Source organism: Rhinopithecus bieti, unplaced genomic scaffold, assembly GCF_001698545.2.
Source record: "Rhinopithecus bieti isolate Rb0 unplaced genomic scaffold, ASM169854v2 scaffold_10347, whole genome shotgun sequence".
Taxonomy (NCBI): Eukaryota; Metazoa; Chordata; class Mammalia; order Primates; family Cercopithecidae; genus Rhinopithecus; species Rhinopithecus bieti.
The window spans coordinates 1789368-1805928 of NW_016806836.1; the positions used below are offsets into that span (position 1 = coordinate 1789368).

Below are 16561 nucleotides of genomic sequence, written 5' to 3' on the forward strand. Positions count from 1 at the left end.
AAGAAAGAAAGAAAGAAAGAAAGAAAGAAAGAAAGGAAGGAAGGAAGGAAGGAAGGAAGGAAGGAAGGAAGGAAGGAAGGAAGGAAGGAAGGAAGGAAGGAGAGAGAAAGGAAGAAAGATGAAGGGCAAGTATGAACCCTGGGTCAGCAGCATCGATACAACTGGGGAAACTTGTCAGAATGCAAAATCTTGATCTCCATCCCAGACCCTCAGAATCAGAAACACCGGAGGTGGGGTCCCACAGTCTTTAATAAGAACCACCATGCAGGTGGCTCAGATACACGCTCAGGTTTTGTTGTTGTTGTTGTTGCTATTGTTGTTGTTGTTATTTTAGACAGAGTTTTGCTCTGTTGCCCAGGCTGGAGTGCAGTGGCATGATCTCGGCTCACTGCAACCCCCGCCTCCCGGGTTCAAGCAATTCTCCTGCCTCAGCCTCCCAAGTAGCTGGGATTACAGGCACCTGCCATCATGCCCGGATAATTTTTGTATTTTTAATAGAGACGGGGTTTTGCCCTGTTCGTCAGGCTGGTCTCGAACTCCTGACCTTAGGTGATCTGCCCACCTAGGCCTCCCAGAGTGATGGGATTACAGACGTGAGCCACCACGCCTGACCCACACTCAAATTTGAGAATCTCTGACCTAGGAGAGAACACAGGGGGCATCAATAGCGTCTGCCGCAGATATTGTCACCATTTGTCAGGTAAGAAGTGAAGCAGTGAATGTGACTCATCCAAGGTCACACAGATGACAGGTGGCAGGCGTGGGTCTTTGGTCTCTTTCCACCATACCACCATAGAAGTGAACAGCACTCACACTTAGGCTCTAGGTAAGAGACAAGAATTAGGTCCCAAAGTTCCCCTTCCCCACCACCACCACTTTGCTCCACTTTCTAAACCAAAGGCCTCCACCTGGTGCATCCAAATGGTTCTTATAGCTCTTCTGGGAAGCCTGCCAAGCCAGGTGCCCCTCTCTTGGCTCCCAGCTGCCCTCACAGCCTCCATCAGGATAAGCCCTCTCCATATCTCCCCTTGCCCCACATCGCCCCACACCCTCCAGCCAGCAGGATGTGTTGGGGAAATCCAAAGCAGGTTCTTTCCTGGGAAAGGCTGAGACCCCTGGGTTAAACCTCACCTCGAACCTTTGTGCCATGGCACTTTGCATTGCTCTTCCTTCTCCTCCTTGTCCTCCAACCTTCCTCCCCTCCCCTCCCCTCCCCTCTGCTCCCACTCCATCTGCCGCTCCTCCTGGCTAGGCTCCCCCTCAGTTGGCTCAGCAGGAAAAGAGAACAGGATGGTTTATTTTTATCCTGAGATACTGCTGGGGGGAAGGGGATACCATCTGACCGAGAAGCAGTAGCTCCTGCAGCCACAGGGAGGTCAGAAGGTGGTGAGAGACTCAGGATCTCCCTGGGAATGAGCTACAGATGTCGGTTCCAGACAGCAGGCAGACCTGGGAGGAGCTCAGGACCCAGAGTGAGGAGCTCTGAGCATGGCACCACCAGACACTGCTGTGTGACTATAGGCAAGTCACTTTGCCTCTCTGGACCTCATTTCCACCTCTGTAAAAGAGGGAGGGATGCAGGCCCGCCCTGCTTGGGAAGGCTATTTTTGTGAACATGAATCAAATGGGAAGAGCACTTTGCAATCTCGATACCACATGTGAGCACCCATGGAAACCACCCTGGAGGGGCAGTGGCCTGGGGACATTCTTATTTATCTATAGAAAATGCCCTCATTCCGTTAGCCTCACAGCAGGTTAAACAGCCCGTGTCACCCAGCGTGTTCGCCCTCGTTTTTCTTTTTACATGTTTGATAATTTTTTAATTACATAAGCATTATGTGAATTCACTCTCCTTTTGGGAAAAAGATGAAGCATTATGGGAAAGCCAAATCTCCCTTTAACCAACCCTCCCCCAGACCCTTCTTCCCCACCCCAGACGTCACAACTCTTCGAGCTGTGGGTTTTCTGTGTGTCCTTCCGGAACCCTTGTTATATCAATATATGATGCATATTGTATTTATACATATATCCATAGGCAATATACATACATAAAAGCATGTGCTTTTTTAAAAAGGTTCCATACCCATCATTCAGCAGCATGTTTTTTTCCTTACTCGACAGTGTTTTTGAGATTCTGTTGTATAAATATATTCTAATTTTATTTAGCCAGTCTCCTGCTGATGGACACTTAAGCAGCTTCCAGTTGTTCACTATCACAAACAATGCTGCAATGGGCATCTGTGTATATGGCTTCCTGGGCGCAGGGAAGCCACCAGGGTGCCTCTCTGGGCACCAAACTGCTGGATCGGAAGGTCTGGTGGATATTACTAAACCACACCCCCCACAACCACCACCAAACTTCTGCCTCTGTCTTTAATACAAGTTGGGAGACTGGATGGGCTCCAGGGTGAAGTGAGAGGTTCAAGGTGAACTGTTTCTGCATCCGGTGCCAGGTCTCCTGTCTCAAACTGCAGGGGTGCAGGCGGGAGGGGGTAGCTGTGCCCAGTTAGTGCCAGCCCCTCACCCTCACGCCACAGCAGCAGCAGCACCAGGCTCCCTGGTCAAGTGCCTGTTTGCCCAAGTGGCCACACTCCTGGGTGTGTGCAGCCTCACTGTCTCTCCTGCACTGAGATGCGACTCTCTTTGCCATCCTCCTGGGTGACCGGTTGGCATCCATGTAAAGTCTCCTGCACTGGAGCGGCAGGGTTGGAGCCAGGAAGATCGTCCGGAAAATTGATCTCCTGGGGTTCCTGCTTGGGGTGGGGGGCCTGGGGAGGCAAGGTGTGAGGTCACCTCCAGCAACAGGGGCAGCTGTGCCTCTGAGGAGCCCCTCCCCGGGAAGCGGATCCCTTCCCCGAGCCCTCTCGCCTTTCCCAGACGGCGGGTCAGTGCTGATTCCTTGGGTGCCTCCTGCCCCCTGCTGGCCACACCAAGGGCGACGAAGAGCTTCCAGAGTGGGAGCCACTGGGCTTAAGGGGCTGCCACATTTGCTCCCACCCATTTGACCCAGCCCCAAGGCCCAAAGATGCAGCTCCCTAAGCATTGAATGCCAGGAAAGGAGTGAAGAACAGCCAGTGTTAGGCTCTGCCAGTGGTTCCAGGGGCAGTTCTGTGGGGGATTGAGCTCCGGATGGAAGGAGCATGGTGGGTGGGGGTCACAGTCCCCAATTCTGCTGCCACCCCACTGGCTGCAGGGACAGACTCTGAATCAGTTTTACTGCCCCACAGGCAATCGTGAGGCCATCTTTCCAGTTTGTCAAAACTCTGTCCCAGTTCTCAGGGGCGACCTACCTTATCGTTTGGCTTCTTGGCCACCTTTTCTAGAGGAAAAAAAAAAAGGATGGGGAGTTGGAGAGGCCAGATTAGGAAACAGGTGGTCCCCCCTCACTCCCCCATCACCTCCCCACCTGAGGACTCACTGATAAAGACCAGCACCAAGAGGAGGATGACAAACAGGATCCCCAAGCAGATGGGGATCACCACCAGGGCTCTCTGCCGATCCTGGGGACCTGGAGAAATCGGGACTTCAGCATGTACCCCTCACCTGCAGGGTCTCCCTACCCTAAACCTGCTGTGACTTGTCAGACTCCAGAATCCTCCAATGTCAGAGCTCATCTACATCACAGGGTTCAAACCGCAGCCTTTGGGGAAATGTGGCTGGCAGATGTCTTTAAAGGAACCAGAACATTTTTTAATGTTTGGAAATACTTGCCGACATTTTTAAACTGGGAGATAACATATTAAAACCTAGACATCTAATTTCTCTTACAAACTGGGAAGATCGGGTTCCACTGGGCAGCCTCCCCACCTGGGAACCATCAGCTCGAAGCGAGTGGCGGCAGCTGTCACCACCCGCTCACCATGCTCCCCGCCACTCCCCGCTCTCTGCCCAATGCTGAGGTCTAGCATGATTCATGTCTGCATGGTGCTTTTGGTATAGAAGAGTGGAGGGGAAAGGTAAAGTATTTCTCATGCCAAATTTTTTTTTCTAAGTGGGAAAATAAAAGAAAGACCAAAAGGCGGGGTGGAGACTACGGTGAGGCAAGGGATGAAATTGTTTCAGGATAAAACTGAAAGGGGTGTCCAAAACACTCAGTCGTCAAAATAAACACTCTTTTAATGCCATATTTTGAAAATCATCAGGCAGACACCAAGTCAGCAAACTATGGCCTGCAGGCTGGCTGCCTATTCGTTTTATTGGAACCAGGGCCAGGATTAGGGTGAGGTGAGTAAGGCAGGGTTGTGCAAACACTGAGTCGGATCCTGTTCTTTATTTAAAATGTTGCTCTCTTGCTCATCATAGATTTATTTGCATTAATTTTTATTTTAAAAAATATTGCATCTAAATGAATTCACCTTGATTACTACACTTTTATGGCACCTTCTTAAATATTGTGCCCAAGGGCAAGTGCCTTGCTCACCTCACTCTAGTCCCAGCCCTACAAACAGGAAAGTACAGTTTGAGAAAAAGCAAAGAGAATGTATTTTTCTTACTCCTGACCTTTTTCACTGATTTACATTATCTGATCTTTGCTGTAGGCCAACCTTCTCACTCTAAAATCAAAACCTACTAAGGAAGTACTGTTATCATCCCATTTTACAGATGAAGAAACTGAGGCTAAGAGAGGGGAAGTGATTTGCCCAGGCTCCCAAGATAAGTGGCAGAGCTGTGATACCACACCCCCAAACTGCCTCCCCTCCCCCCTTTTCCCATCCAGTGTTCCTGTGTGCCTCATCTCCCCCTTCAGGTCCCACTTTCCTAGGCTTTTTCCAGGGCCCATTGTCCAGGACTCACCACAGACAACATCAGTCTTGTTTGTGCCTGCCTGTTGCACAACCAGGTCTTTGGTCTCACAGCTATGCGCAGACACGTGCACAAAGGCACACACACAGAGAAAGAAAGAGATATTAAGTTTCCCCAAGCATAAGATTTCTAACTCTAGAGTGAGTCAGTCAACAATCAACAAATCCAGGTTCACTGAGCACACAATACGTGCAACATCCTATGCTGGTTATTATAGGAATGACACAGGCTCTGTTCTTACAGAACTTAAAAGTGCAGAGAAAAGATTATTGCACATCTTGAAGGAGTAATAAATAGGGGAGTCTATAATGAGTGCCATGCTTTGTGATCTACGCAGACTAAAGTGAGATGGGAATGGTTCCGAGGAAACAGAATCCACCAAGGCTGGAATGGAGAGATGATGAGTTCAGCTTAAGACAGGGTTACTCAACCTCAGCACCAGTGACATTTGGGCTGGATCATTCTTTACTCGGTTGGGGGCGGGGGGCGGGGGCTGTCCTGTGCATTGCAGATGTTCAGCAGCATCCCTGGCCTCTATCTGCCAGATCCCTGCAGCATCCCCCTCTCCATTTGTGACAAATGAAATGTGTCCAGACATTGGCAAACATTCCACAGGGAGCAAAACTGCCCCCGTTGAGAACCTCTGGTTTAAGAGTCTTCCAGAAAGACTTCCCCACAGACATAAGACCTGAGTGGGCCCTAAAGGATGTAAAATTTGGATCAGCAGTGCAGTCCCACTAAGTGGACCATGTGATGTGGGGAAATCAGGCAGGTGGCATGCAGGATGGTGTTAGGAAACTATGGAACATTGTGTCTTTAGAACCAGATCACTGGCAGGTGTGAAGTTTTCGACTGGATTCAGCTGGTCAGTCTCATCAGCATCCAACCAGGTGACTTCACTAGTGAGAGGATTCAGCTGCCCGGAGAGCTCAGAGGAGGAGAAATTACAGAAGAGTGGCCAGTCAGGAGGCACAGCAAGCGTCTAGATATGAGATGATGAAGACCTGGTCCAGGTGGCCCCAGGAAGAGTAGAGCAGAATGGACACAGGACGTTGCAAAGGAAAAATAGTAAGGTGGGAGAAAGAGAGAGAAGCTTTGAAGAAAGCATGTACTTTAGCCTTTTTTAAAATTTTTATTTATTTATTTTTTGAGACAGAGTCTCGCTCTTTCGCCCGACTGGCTGGAATGCTGTGGCGCGATCTCGGCCTAACTGCAGCCTCTGCCTCCCAGGTTCAAGTGATTCTCCTGCCTCTGCCTCCTGAGTAGCTGGGACTACAGACGCATGCCACCATGCCCAGCTAATTTTTGTACTTTTAGTAGAGACAGGGTTTCACCATATTAGCCAGGATGGTCTCCATCTCTTGACCTAATGATCCGCCCGCCTGGCCTCCCAAAGTGCTGGGATTACAGGTATGAGCCACCATGCCCAGCCTACTTTAGTCTTACATGAGTAGAGCATTCAGGAGTTTACAATACACTTTACATGTTTTTAGCTCAAGCCTTGTGAAATGAAGGCCATTCCCATTTTCCAGATGAGGAGACTGAGGCTCAGTGAAGGTCACACACTTACTGAACTGTAATCAGATTTGTAAGCCAGTGCACTGGTTCCATTAACACTATACCACTGGGGTCTCCAGTTATCAGTCAACATTTATCAGTAAAAATTTAAGCACCTACTATGCATCAGGTACTGTTCTAGGAATAGGGGATGTATCAGTGGAAGAAAAAAAAAAGGCCAAGTCTCTACATTTAAGGAATTTTCAATCTATTTGGGAAAGGCAGACAGTTAACAAATAAAATGTATATGGTATACTCCTATTTGTGCAAAAGTAAAAGGAGGGAGATTGTGTGTGTGTGTGTGTGTGTGTGTGTGTGTGTGTGTTGGTTTGTTTATATGTAGAATCTCTGGAAGGATATGCAAGGAACAATGGCTCCCTCCAGAGAGAACGGGAGGCTAAGGGGCAGGGATGGGAGAAAGACATTGCTTTGGCTCTTTTGTGCCTTCTGTCACATGTGCCTATCTTGCCCATTTTTAAAAATATAATGGAAAAAGTTAATGGGGCAGGTGTTTGTTTTTTGAGACAGAATGTCACTCTGTTGCCTAGGCTACAGTGCAGTGGCGCTATCTCGGCTCACTGCAACCTCCACCTCCCAGGTTCAAGCGATTCTCCTGCCTCAGCCTGCTGAGTAGCTGGGATTATAGGCGCCCACCACCACACCCAGCTAATTTTTTCATATTTTTAGTAGAGATGGGTTTTCATCATGTTGGGTTGGCTGGTCTTGAACTCCTGACCTCAAGTGATCCACCCGCCTTGGCCTCCCAAAGTGCTGGGATTACAGGCGTGAGCCACCGTGCCTGGCTTGCGGCCCATGTTTAAGGTATTCCAGGCAGATGAGTTTGATGGAAGAGAATGAACAGTGTGTTCAGAGGATTGCAAGTAGCATGAAGCTGTGCGATGCAGGAAAGAGATCAGGAATGCAGCAGGAAGGTCGGATGCCATGCTAAGGAGTCTTGGTTCCAGCAGAGAGATAGGAAGCGTCTCAAATAGGAGAGTGTCATGACCCGAAAGAAACTGTCAAACGTTCATGTTGGCAAGAGATGAAGAGAGAACCAGCTGGAGGGGAGAGACCAGAAGCAGGGAGGCCCGGAGGCAGAAAAGGCATCACCCAGACTACAGTGATGAAGCCCAAATTAAGTGACAACAGTGGAGACAGTGAGTATGTTCCCAAAACATGTAGACAGTCAGAAGGCAGGACCAGGTGTGGGTTTGGAGCTGGAGGTAAGAGAGGGAGGCCCTCAGGGTGAGCAGCCAGAGCCCAGAAAGCCCTAGAAAGCCAGGTAAGGTGAAAGCAAGAGGAGGAAAACAGGAGAAGCAGGAGGGGCAGAAGGAAAGCTAAGATAAGTGTCCCAATACCCCCAGAATAGGAGGCTCTCATGAAGCGAGAGATCAACAGTGTCTATTACCTCAAAGAGAGAGCAGGCAAGAAAAATGTGGAAACGTGCCCATCTGGTTGGCCATGAGGCCACTCTGCAGATGCTTCACAAGTGCATGAGTACATGTGGACCTCTGGGAGCGGGGACAGGACAGGTGGCTGGAGAATGCAGGCAGCTCCATGCCACTCTTAGAGCAGGAAACACAAGTGATGAGTGCTTATACCTTGTCCAAGGGCGACACTTTTCAAAAGCAGATGACGCATTGGAGAAGAAGCCGACCGGGCAGGGCTCACAGATGGTATCAGAAACCCCTGTAGCTGGGAGTGGGTGGGGAGGGGGACATTAACCATCACAGTGGACCACCTGTCAGGCTCGCAAGGGAGCCAGTGGCCAGGCAGGACAGGAAGAGCTCCTGCCTCGAACACTCTTCTGATGTGGTGCTGTCCCCAACAGCTGCAGTCCCCAGGAGGATTTCTCCTATTGCCCTTCAAAGGCAGATGCCCATGGCAGGAGGCAGAATGAACAAGGTCCCATCTGCAGCTCACTCCAGTGGGGATGCCAACACAGGTTGGAGCCTCCACTTCCTCTGCCTCTGGAGCTAAGTGCCCACTGCCCAGCCCCTCACCCTGGGCCCTAAGCTCCTCTGTCCCACCTCCAAAACTGATTCCCAGATGAGCCACTTACCGATCTGCTTGACCCCAAAGCCAGGCGAGCATGAGCGGTGCGGGACACAGCTCTCACAGGCCTCACTCGCACAGTGCTGGCCTTCTTCACAGGTGCAGATGGTGTCTGTTTTTGAGGTGCCCTTCTGCTGGACCCGAAGCCCTAGGTCTGAGAAGAGAAGGGCAGGAAGGATGGGAACGCCCCACTGGACCATGGTCTGAGCCTCACTCCCCACATTGCCTGCTCTTTCTTCCTCAGACCCTCTTCCAAGTAGAGATGGCAATCAAATCATTTAATGACCAGTACAAGCCAGACTCCAACCAATCAGAACAAACCCTGGCTACATAAAATTAGAATGGCTGCATTGTCAGGAATATTAGCTGCAATATCAACCTGGCTCCCAAGTGTCCCTTTCCCAACAGCCCACGCACTGGGGTCACAGTATTTGTGCTGGTGGCAGCGTGTCTCTCTGTTCCAGGTGTCTAGGAATTCGCTTTCACCGCAAGGAAGGCATTCCGTTTCAGTGAACTCTGTGCAGTCACTAACCAGTTTCTGTCCTGGAAAACATCAGGAAATGAGGGCGGGCTCTGGCCAACTCCATGAGTCAGACACTAACCACACAATGATCAGGCCAGGCTTTAGGGTAGGGGATTCAAAGATGAAAGTCTTGGAGCCTTCATAGTCAGGCAAGGAAGATGGAGGAGCTGGGATCCCTAGTTCAGGGTAGACAGAGGTTTACCTGGTAGAGAGGGAACCCAGAACATTCTGACAGTGAACCAGGACTGGGAAGTGGGTCATTTCAGATTTGAGTTTACAGTTAACACATGGGGTCTGCGTCTGCCACCAAAGCAAAGGGGGGCCCCATGATGGGGCTAGAGGGTTGGCATCTCACCTGGCTGGCACAAAGAACAGCACTGACTGTTTATTAGGTACTGTTTTTCTCTGCATGCAGTGGGTGGTTCTGGATAGACCTAAAAACAGAATGGTGCAATTTGAAGGGATCTTGAAATCTCCACTGTAGCCTCTTCAGCAGAAAGGTAAAAGTCATCCAGGACAGAGGCTGCAAACTGAAGTGCAAGTCAAAACAGAAAGTGGAATCTGCATGATATTTGGCATGTTTGTTTTCAAGTAAATTGCCAACTGAGCTGATTATAATCGCACCCAGAGAATCATTCCGATATTTTACAAAGCAATGGTACTGGAAACTCACACATTCTCTGAATTGAACAGAAATCCTTTGGGCTTGATGCCTGAGTCATTCCTCTTCTCAAAGATCCCATTGGATATGGGGACTCCAGCAGCTCCCCTGGAGTCCTGAAGCTAGCTGACTTCAGCTGGCCCCAGTGCTGTTTGGGGCTATGTTTAGCACTTGGCCTCTTCCTCCTATTCTTCTGCTTCCCTTCCTGCTCCTTTCCAAGACCCATCATGTTTTCTTCCTTCAACTCTTCATCATCTGTTCATCCAGCCCTTCCCTCATAAAATGCTAGAATGTAAAGCTGGAAGGGTAAACTCACACTCTTTCATTTTACAGATAGTTGAGACAGATAGTTGAGAGGAGGGTCACTTGCCCAGAGTTTCACAGTGACAGAGTCCAAATGAGAACTCAAGTCTCAATGCTCCCTCTCTCCATCAATTTGTGTTTCATCTTCACCATTTTGCTACATCCAGGTACCACCCATGCTATTAATTACTTCTTGTTAATTTCAATACTTTTATTTTATTTTATTTTTTCAGACAGGGTCTCACTCCATCACCCAGGCTGGAGAGCAGTGGCATCATCTCAGCCCACTGCAACCTCTACCTCCCGAATTCAAGCAATTCTCCAGTCTAAGCCTCCTGAGTAGCTGGGATTATAGGTGTGCACCACTATGCCTGGCTAATTTGTGTATTTTTAGTAGCAATGGGGTTTCACCAGGTTGACCAGGCTGATCTCAAACTCCTGACCTCAAGTGATCTGACTGCCTTGGCCTCCCAAAATGCTGGGATTACAGGCGTGAGCCACCGTGCCTGGCCAGTACATTTACCTTAAATGTAAACCTTACATCATCGCCAAGAGACAAGAACCAGTATCACTTCTCATAAATAAAAGGTAACCCTAAAAATAAATTATGAGGAAGCAAAACAAGGTTATTAAACCCCAGCTGGTTGCTTTGCTTGCTGAAGGCCCTCCACCCTAGGCCTGCTCTTGATTTTTGTTTTATTTTTATTTTTTTTTATTTTTTTATTTTTTTTTGAGGCGGAGTCTCGCTCTTTCGCCTGGGGCTGGAGTGCAGTGGCCGGATCTCAGCTCACTGCAAGCTCCGCCTCCCGGGTTCACGCCATTCTCCTGCCTCAGCCTCCCGAGTAGCTGGGACTACAGGCGCCCACCACCTCGCCCAGCTAGTTTTTTGTATTTTAGTAGAGACGGGGTTTCACCGTGTTAGCCAGGATGGTCTCGATCTCCTGACCTCGTGATCCTCCCGTCTCGGCCTCCCAAAGTGCTGGGATTACAGGCTTGAGCCACCACGCCCGGCCGATTTTTGTTTTAAAAGGAGGATTAGCAAGCCTTTGAGAGGCATTAACTCTATTCTAGCTCCAGAGACTTCCTCTTTGAAAAAATGAGAAGGATTTTTAAAAGAACTGTAAAGTGAGTGTATGTTTAATTATATGTCCATGTGCTCCTTAAAATCATCCCACACTTTGGGAACAGCCAGGGAAAAGAACACAAGTTTGACAGTCAGACAGCTTTAGACTCCAGTCCTGACTTTCACTTTGTAACACTTTGTTATTTTGCTTCTCTTAGCTTCAGTTTCCCAATCTCTAAAATGGGAGTAATGCCTGCCCTGCAGGTTGGACTGTGAAGATAAGAAAGAATACATGTATATGGCCTGGCACAGTGTCGGGAACATAGTAGGTGCTCATTAAACAGCAATTTTTATCATCATTCATTTGTATCTGCTTGCATGATATATGGCCAGCACCCCGGCTACCTGGCTGGCTGTACAGAATCCTACCTAATTGGTGGCTCTCATTCAACCTGGGTATCTCAGCAAATTGCTTACAGAAATGTGTCTTACCCAAAATGGGAAAGGAAATACAAAAAGCCACTGCCCCCCACCAGCTCATCGCAAGACACCATCCTGTGAACGTGGAGCTCCCACACTCCCAAAGATAGGAAAGTCCTTGATACCATCTTCAAACACATGAGAAATAAAGCCCTCCTCTAAAAGCCTGTCAATCCCCAGTTCTCACTCCCCGTAGTTCTGGTCCTTCTGCCACAAAAGAGCTCAGGACCAGAGCTTGAAGACTCTCGCTATCTGAGAGGCAGGCTCAGGAATCATACAGATGTAGATTCACACCCAGGTTCTTCCATTAGCTAGCTATGAGACCTTTGGCGAGACAATCCCCCTTTCTGAGCCTCAGTTTGCCCATCTGTATAATGAGAGAGTTGTGGGAAATCAGACAAAGAAAACAGGCAGTGTTTGGCTCAGAGCCTGACACACAAGAAGCCCTCAATAGACAGCTTCTGACATTGTCACAGCCCAACCTCTATCTGGAGCCAAAGTTGGGAGTTATGAGGGCAGACTCCACTCCTGAGAAGCCTGGATCACACCCTTCACCCCACCTCCTCTGGCTTTTCCTCCACTCCTACCACAAGGGCCCCCCTTTACCTCTTTTCCAGCTCCGCCCTCCCCCTGCCTCCTTGCTCCCTAAGAGCCATTGCTTCAGGTGAAAGTGAAAGCTGTGGGACCAAAGCAGCCTCCCCACTCCCTCTCTTCCCTTGCTGCCGACCCCCCACACCATGGGTCATTCCTGCCCAGGCTTCATGCCGGAATCTACAGCCCTCAAAAGTAGGGGGAGGCCAGAGGGGCTGGGATGAGGGAGTCAGGTACTTGGGGGATTCCCAGCCTCCAGAATGAGGAACTACGAAAATACATTTAAACAAAACGTAAGTCAAGTGTAGGCTTCTGAAAATCCCGGAGATATGCTTGGTTGGCTCTGAGCCCTTCTGATGCCTGGAGAAACCCCTGGTTTCTCCAGCCCTCTGACCACCAGCCCTGGTCAAAGCCAACAAGAACCCTGGTCTCCAAACCCTTTACTGGGTCCCATAAACTGTTCATCTCCCTCAGGGGTCCCCTATGTCATCTTAAATTCAGGAGAAAAAGGCACAGCCCTGGGGACTCCTCCTAGGCTGGAACACCCAAGATAGGGTTCAGGGCCGGGGGCGATGTTAAAAGCTCCTTGTCGTCTCAAAACAGTACCTGGGTCTCTGTACCCATCTTTTTTCCCACAAGATGCCCTGGAAGAAGGCAGCCCCAGCTGGCAAGGAGATGATAACCACTTACAGAGGCTGGCATCTGTCCACAATAAGAAGGGGACAGGAAACGGGCCAGACCCGCCCCTTCCCTTGGTCCGCCTCACTTCCCGCCCTCTGAACCCCCTACCAGTCTCTGTGTGGCCAGCCTCTGAGACTCCCTAAACCCATCCACGCCGTCTAGGCACGCTTGTGCAGCCGGTGCCTTCCCTGTGCGGCCCCTGTAGGCCACCCGGGACCCCAGCCCGGGAGAAGAGAGAGGCAGCCCACCCCATTCAGCCTGGAGCGGGGGCAACTTGTCCAGCTCCCTCCCACCCACCCTCCTGCCCCCACAAAAATCAGCCAGGAAGGTCTCTGCCCCGAAGTTTTGCTTCCCCTTCCTCCTCATTCCCCACTCCCAAATCCCGTCGGGTGGGGGCAAAAACAACTCACAGCGGTCAGCAAGCAGCCCCAGAGGACGCACTGCAGAGGCAGACGAACCATGGCGAGGCGAGACCAGACAGCAAGACCACTGGGCGCCCGAGCGAGGCCTCTGCAGACTCCCCTGCCCCAACCTTGGCCCCGCCCAGGAAAGAGGCGGGGTCTTCAAAGACCAATCGCGGTCCACCTATCGGTGGGCGGAGCCCCCAGCAATTCCTCGCGCAGGGATTTCCCCAGAACGTTCCCAAAAGTCTAATTCCCCTGGGAGTTTAGGGATTCGTCTTGCGTCCTCCTCCTTAGGGGAGGAGGCATGGTCCCAGAGACAGCCCTTCTTCTTTGCCCCCAGGTCCCTCCCACAAAGGCCAAGCCGAGGCAGGCCAGGAGCTGGCCTGCTTCCAGGGAGCGGAGAGAGATCCCATGGGTGCTGGAGCCCGCCACAGGGACCCTCACGGTTTTCCCCTCCCTGGCCCCCTCTCCGCTGCCTCTAGGTATCCTCGCAAAACCGAAAGGGTCTCCACTGCGGAGAGGCCTAAGGAAGTTCCCCCGACACTACCACGCAGAAAACGGGAAGGCCACAGCTGGAGTATGGGGAGGCGTTTCAAGGAAAAGTTTCCCAACTCATAATTTCACTCCTTCAAAGGAAATTCCCTCGTGTGGGCGCGTCGTCTCAACTTCCCATCCATCCATCCATGCATCCGTGCGTCCTCACCGCATTCCATTCCATCCCACCTCCCACCCAGCACATGGAGACAAGCATTTATTAAGAGTGGGGACCGGGCGCGGTGGCTCACGCCCGTCATCCAGCATTTTAGGAGGCCGAGGCGGGCAGATCACTTGAGGTCAGGAATTCGAGACCAACCTGGCCAAAATAGTGAAACCCCATCTCTACTAAAAATACAAAAAGTAACCGGATGTAGTGGTGTTCGCCTGTAATCCCAGCTACTAGGGAAGCTGAGGCAGGAGAATAGCTTGAACCGGGGAGGCAGAGATTGCAATGAGCCGAGATCGTGCCGCTGCACTCCAGTCTGGAAGGCAGAGCAAGACTCCATCTCGGAAAAAAAAAAAAAAAAAAAAAAAAGGTGGGGCCGGGCGCTGTGGTTTACGCCTATAATCTAACACTTTGGAAGGCCAAAAAGGGAGATTGTTTGAGGCCAGGAGTTCAAGACCAGCCCGGCAACATAGCAAGACCCCCATCTCTACATTAAAAAAAAAAAGTTTTAAAAGTTAGCCAGGCATGGTGGCAAACACCTGTAGTCCCAGCTACTCAGGAGGCTGAGGCAGGAGGATCGCTTGAGGCCAGGAGGTCAAGGTTGCAGTGAGCCATGATTGCAATGATTGCAGCACTGCACCTCAGCCTGGGCGACAGTGCAAAACCCCATCTCAAAAAAAAAAGAAAGAGTGGGCCTGCCTTTTGTGGCATTATAAAACACTTTAAGAATGTTAGGAAACTTGGGGCCCTCTCATTTTGCAGAAACACACACACTTGTGCCTACATTTCCTGGGTTCATGACCTCTGAAGATGTTCTTTTTTTGTTTTGTTTTGTTTTTTAGGTGTTTTTTGTTTGTTTGTTTTGATGGAGTCTCGCTGTGTTGCCCAGGCTGGAGTGCAGTGGCATGATCGTGGCTCACTGCAACCTCTGCCTCCTGGGTTCAAGCAATTCTCCTGCCTCAACCTCCTGAGTAGCTGGAATTACAGGCAGGCGCCACCATGCCTAGCTAATATTTGTATTTTCAGTAGAGACAGGGTTTCTCCATGTTGGCCAGGCTGGTCCCAAACTCCTGACCTCAGGTGATCCGCCTGCCTTCGCCTGCCAAAGTGCTGAGATTACAGGCATGAGCCACCGTACCCGGCCCTCAAGATGTTCTTGAACCAGTGTTAACACTCTGCTTTGCAGCATGAAACACCTGGGTTCTGGTGGAGGCTTGCCTCTGAAGGACTGTGTTCCCCTAGGCCTAAATTTTTCTACAAGGAAAACTTAGGAGCTTGAACTAGACAACGGTTGGGATGATGACCCTCCAAGCTCTCAATTTCTGGAACAGGCCAAGAGGTCAGACCACACAGATCAGGGAAGATGGAAGGGGAGGACGCTTCTAATTCCATTCTTGTGGCTTCTGCTATTAAGGGCACATTTGCATCTTGTGGATTCTGCCTGTAGGATTCATCCCCTATTTTCAGTCACCTCTGCCACGGTCCTAATTCAAAGGCTGCCATCTTTCATCTGGACTGTCCCAACAGCCTTCCTCATTCCACAGGATGTATTGAGCACCTACTATGTGCCAGGCAACTCTTTACACTGCTGCAATTCTCTTGATAAACTCCAGATCTGATTGACTGGGACACTTTCCTGCATAAAAACCTCTTTGGGTTTCCCTATACCCTCAGGATGATCCAAACTCCTTGTCCTGGCAGAGCACACCCTTCCCCACTCAGCCCCAACCTCTCTTTCTATGCTAACTTCCTGCCATGTCCTCCCCTGCACACTGGCTTCAGCCTCTCCCCACTTCCCAGACACACAATCTTTTCTCCTTATAGTTTGTCTCATTGATCTTGATGTTCCTTTTCTTCTCCTTTCTTAAGTTTAAATGTCGCCTCCTCTTAAACCTTCCCCAACTCCCTGAGACAGAGGTAGGTACTCTACCCCACCCCACCTCCTCCCCCATGTTGCCACAGCATTTAGCATGCCAGACCATAACTCCTTCTACCTGGTCCCATTTGACTGTGAGCTCCCTGAGGGCAGGACTGGATCTTTCCCAGTCCTAGGTACATAATAGGACACCAATATACAGGTGTCGAATGAATGAATAAATGAATGAGTGGATTCAGCAACTTCTCATCCTAAGTACAGCCTCCATCATGAAAAAGAGTTGGTGGCAGGGGGTGCGTAGCTGGTAATCTCAACACAGACCTCAAGCTGCAGTGGCCTCTTGAGGATGGTGGTCAGATACCAAAAGGCCAGAAACTCTTGAAATCAGTGTCCAGGGAACTTCATTAAAGCCACCCAAACATGCCCAGGATGAAGAGAAGATTAAAATATCTTTTCCCTTTTTAACACATTTTGAAAAAAAATAAGTATGGTTTTAAATCCTTTGGGAGAGGGGCGTTACTATAATGATTTCAGCCATTACTTATTCTTTATTTGCTTGATTCCAAAATTGGGCCTTTCACAAAACTGCCTGGGGAAGCAAGTACATAGAATTAAAACATTAATTATATTATATAAAACATATCATAGCAGCAATTAAAGCAGCTTAAATTAATGTGTGAAGGAATAAATGTTAGCCTTCGGGTTGCCCCATGGGGCAAAGACCAGATAAGACAAAGGAAAGATATTTTAGTACATACATATCCTGAGGAGGCATGTGCTGGCGGGCACAGGCCCAGAGAAGGCCTAGAATCTTGCTGAGCTGAGAAGAGTGTGCTGGAGGAGGAAAGCAAGAAGATGATT

The 16561-nt window shown here is 49.8% G+C and overlaps 1 protein-coding gene across 5 annotated transcripts; it reads right to left on the bottom strand.

Annotated features, from left to right (window-relative positions):
* Positions 1 to 2011: 2011 nt before the first annotated feature.
* CD40 (CD40 molecule) lies at positions 2012 to 13262 on the bottom strand. 5 transcript variants are annotated; one of them, XM_017877909.1, is made up of 9 exons: positions 13128 to 13262; positions 9294 to 9372; positions 8833 to 8958; positions 8423 to 8569; positions 7962 to 8055; positions 4795 to 4856; positions 3419 to 3508; positions 3291 to 3319; positions 2012 to 2768 (listed from the first exon to the last, which is right to left on the bottom strand). In XM_017877909.1, the coding sequence occupies exons 1-9, from the start codon at positions 13176 to 13178 to the stop codon at positions 2610 to 2612; spliced, it is 837 nt and encodes a 278-aa protein (XP_017733398.1). In that variant the 5' UTR covers positions 13179 to 13262; the 3' UTR covers positions 2012 to 2609. The 5 variants fall into 5 exon arrangements, with proteins under 5 accessions (XP_017733398.1, XP_017733397.1, XP_017733400.1 ...); XM_017877908.1 differs by having other exon boundaries at positions 3407 to 3508; XM_017877911.1 differs by lacking the exon at positions 3419 to 3508.
* Positions 13263 to 16561: the final 3299 nt, after the last annotated feature.